Source organism: Cicer arietinum, chromosome 8 (genome assembly GCF_000331145.2).
Source record: "Cicer arietinum cultivar CDC Frontier isolate Library 1 chromosome 8, Cicar.CDCFrontier_v2.0, whole genome shotgun sequence".
In the NCBI taxonomy this organism is placed as follows: domain Eukaryota; kingdom Viridiplantae; phylum Streptophyta; class Magnoliopsida; order Fabales; family Fabaceae; genus Cicer; species Cicer arietinum.
In genome coordinates, this window is record NC_021167.2 from 26,388,446 (window position 1) to 26,392,066 (window position 3,621).

The 3,621-nt window shown below is 27.1% G+C and overlaps 1 protein-coding gene across 2 annotated transcripts in view; it reads right to left on the reverse strand.

Annotated features, from left to right (window-relative positions):
* Positions 1-1,470: 1,470 nt before the first annotated feature.
* Positions 1,471-3,621, reverse strand: part of LOC101514427 (heavy metal-associated isoprenylated plant protein 47-like) — a 3,173-nt gene continuing 1,022 nt past the window's right edge. The window contains exons 3-4 of one of the 2 annotated variants that reach the window (XM_012719299.3): positions 2,997-3,266; positions 1,471-1,666 (exon numbers count right to left, since the gene is read on the reverse strand). In XM_012719299.3, coding sequence (XP_012574753.1) covers positions 1,650-1,666; positions 2,997-3,266 — 287 coding nt within the window. In that variant the 3' untranslated portion in view covers positions 1,471-1,649. Of the gene's footprint in view, positions 3,267-3,621 lie in introns of both variants that reach the window. The other variant, XM_004512825.4, reaches the window with a different exon arrangement.

The following is a 3,621-nucleotide window of genomic DNA, read 5'->3' on the forward strand; positions in this document are numbered from 1 at the left end:
TGTTTCGTTAAAGAGTATCTTATCTGGCTTTCTACGTAGAATATTATTGTTATTGTATATTTTTAATTGTTTTATTGAAGAGTGTTTTTCAGCCAAAAAATAAAAGGGCAAACTTAATTGATTTAGATTAAACAAAAGAACGTTGCAATCCATCTGTTCTAAAACAAACTCACCTAAAAATATTCATGTCTAATGTCTTTAATACATAAAATAAAATACTACATTTATAAGTTTACACCTTACTATCTATACCCTTTCTATATAAAATACTACTGTTTTGCTCCCTATTATGTCCACACACAAATTCTAAAAAATGAAATTTCTAAAAAATGAAATATGTAAAATATGTAATTTAATTTGAGAATCAAACCTGTCTTAATGAATTGATGAAGTGATAACGATAAAACGGCAACGGTTGTAAAGTTGAATCCAAGTTGTAGGTGCTTCACGATACAGAAGTTACGAATGGAAGAAAGAGGTTTAGAGCGCAATGTTATGGGAGCGGGAAGATAAAACGCTAAATACACGACATCTTTTATTTTTTTTTTAACCTTCCTTAACTCGGTTATCCATATAACCGCATTAAACAAGTTTTAAATATTTACAAAATTGCCACCACCTCATTTATTAAATGGCATAAATATTTACAAAATTGCCACAGCCTCATTTTACGTTTTATCCTTAAGTCGGTTATTAATATATCCGCGTTAGACAAGTGTTAAATATTTACAAAATTGCCACCGCTTCATTTTATTAAATGGCATAAATATTCACAAAATTGCACCGCCTCATTTTACGTTTTATCCTTGAGTCGGTTATTAATATACCCGCCTTAGACAAGTGTTAAATATTTACAAAATTGCCACCGCCTCATTTTATTAGATGGCATAAATATTTACAAAATTGCCACCATCTCATTTTATTAAATGGCATAAATATTTTACCGTATTTCTTAAGTCGGTTGTCAATGTAACCGTGTTAATAGTGTTAATAGTGTTTCATATATTTACAAAATTGTCACCGCCTCATTGGCTTAAATATTTACAAAATTGCCACCGTCTCATTTTATTAAATGGTATAAATATTTTACAGTAATTCTTAAGTCGGTTGTCGTGTTAATAGTGTTTCATTTATTTATAAAATTGCCACCGCCTCATTTTGTTAACTCGTTTATATGGGCAACCAACTTAAATATACCTCCGCCTCATTTTGTTAACTCGTTTATATGGGCAACCAACTTAAATATACCTCCGCCTCATTTGTTAAGTCTGGTGGCACATAACCGACTTAAATCTGCTGAATTAAAAACTCAATTTTCTACTAGTGCTGAATACATAGCATGTCTTGAAGAATTAATAAATTTAATTCCAACATAATAAACTTAACTAATACCTAATAACAAATAACATACTAGGATAGGTGGTTAACAAGCTAACAACACCTTATCCAATAAGATATAAAGTTAAAACATAAAAGCTACCAAATGGTAGAACCTTAGAAATTATTTATCATGAAATTTATCCGTTACAAGTCCAAGCAAATTTTGCATTTTACAATAAAATCTAACTTTCTTAAAACTATCAAAACTATCAAACTATCTCATGCTATTGTCCTTGCGTAGAGGCATCAACACTCGAAAGATTAGCATGTTACTTGTGGTGATATCCTGCTCAAAGGTAGAAAAATTATGTAAATATTTATTTAGTATGCAATATATTTTTCTACTCATCAAATCAATTTATGATTTATTAATTATACTTAGTATTCACAAGTCACAAGTTGACGTGGATTGATAGAAATTTAGTTAGTCTCATTGAAAGCAAATGTTACATATTTTAAACAATAGTAATATTAATGAGAGGTTCAAATTAAAGAATAATTTAGAATTTAGAAGTTGTTTACTATATGAAAATATTTTCTGTTTTATTTTTTTAAGATGAAATTCAAATTAATGAAGATCTATTTTTAGAAATTATAAAAAATAATTTTTTTTAATATTTTCATTGTTTCTATAAACATAGACAATTGTCCATTTCAAAAGTCTATTGCCTCTTTATTAACAAATATAATTAATATAAATTTAAAATAATAAAAATATGAAATATTTTCATAAAATAAATAAAAACTAATTTTATTTTTATTGATGATATGAGAGAGTATATGAAAGATATACAATTTAATCTCACTCAAACAAAATCCAAACAACAAAGCACCTTCAGAAATTTACAATTTAAATCAACATGAACAAACCAAATAACATTCCAATCTTAATTTTGTAGATGATGCCAATTTAAAAAATAAAACTAGTGATCAAAATTAAAGATAGAAAAATTGAAATTCGTCACTAATTCTTTAGTCACTAAATATAATGACAAAATTGAAGATGAATTTCACATTTTTCTTTCTTAAAATTTACGTCACTAATTTATTTTTATTTTTGTATAAGATTATTGTAAATATACTAATAAAACAAATTGAAATAGTGACGAAAATTTAGAGATAAAAAAAATTATCTTTAATGTTGTCTCAAAGTGTTAAAGACAATCAATTCGACGACCAATTTTATTTATTTTTCATCTCTAATTTTCGTCGTTATTTCAATTTTTCTAATAGTATATATATATACCAATATATCTTATAATAAAACCATGCTTGAAAATTTTATTTAAGGCATAGTCCTTAGTCATGGATATGATATCACATGATAGAGCAAGTATTTGGATTATCATAGACAACCGTGCAACTAGGTGGATAAGGGTCATAACAAGGTTGATATGGAACATAACACTTGTAACATGTGCACCATTGAGGACATTGTTGGAAGCATGGTGAAGGAGACTTAGGTTTGCAACCATTGCACTTGTGATTGTTGCAATTTGAACAAGGCTTACACTCACCACCACATTTTTTATTTTCACATTTAGTGCAACATATAGTGACACTATGTTTTCCGTCACACTTTGAAATTTCACATTTTGTGCATTTATCACACTTACCATGACAATTTGAACTCTTGCATGTGTTGCAAGAATGATACAAAACATCATGACATGCTTCCATCATTTTTTTCTTTTCTTCTTCTTTTTTCTTATCTTCTTCCTTTTTCTTTTCTTCAGCTGTTTTATTTTTCACCTCTTCCACACTAAGAATTGTTACATCATTGAATTTTTTCTTTAGCATGTTGGCTAAGCAAACTGTGTCGATATTATCACCAGTCACACACACACGATCTTTATCATCTCCTTCCAATGCCACTGAAACCACACCTATGTGTTTTGCAATTTTTGTTCATGAGTCGCCACAAATTAAGAAGCATAAGTTAATTAAGACATGCTTGATGGAATTTCTATAAATTTAAATGAACGAATATCGATTTTTAGTAAAATCGTTGAATTATCAATAAAAATTAGAGAAAAAAAGAAAAGAATGTTTAATATCTTTCTTCATAAGTGTTAAAGACACAAAAATTGAAGATCATTTGATTTTCTTAATTTATAGATGTCGACATTTTAATTTATTATAGTAATGAATATTCATTAATATCATCGTGATTTTACAAAAATTAATATATATATATATATATATATATATATATATATATATATATATATATATATATAT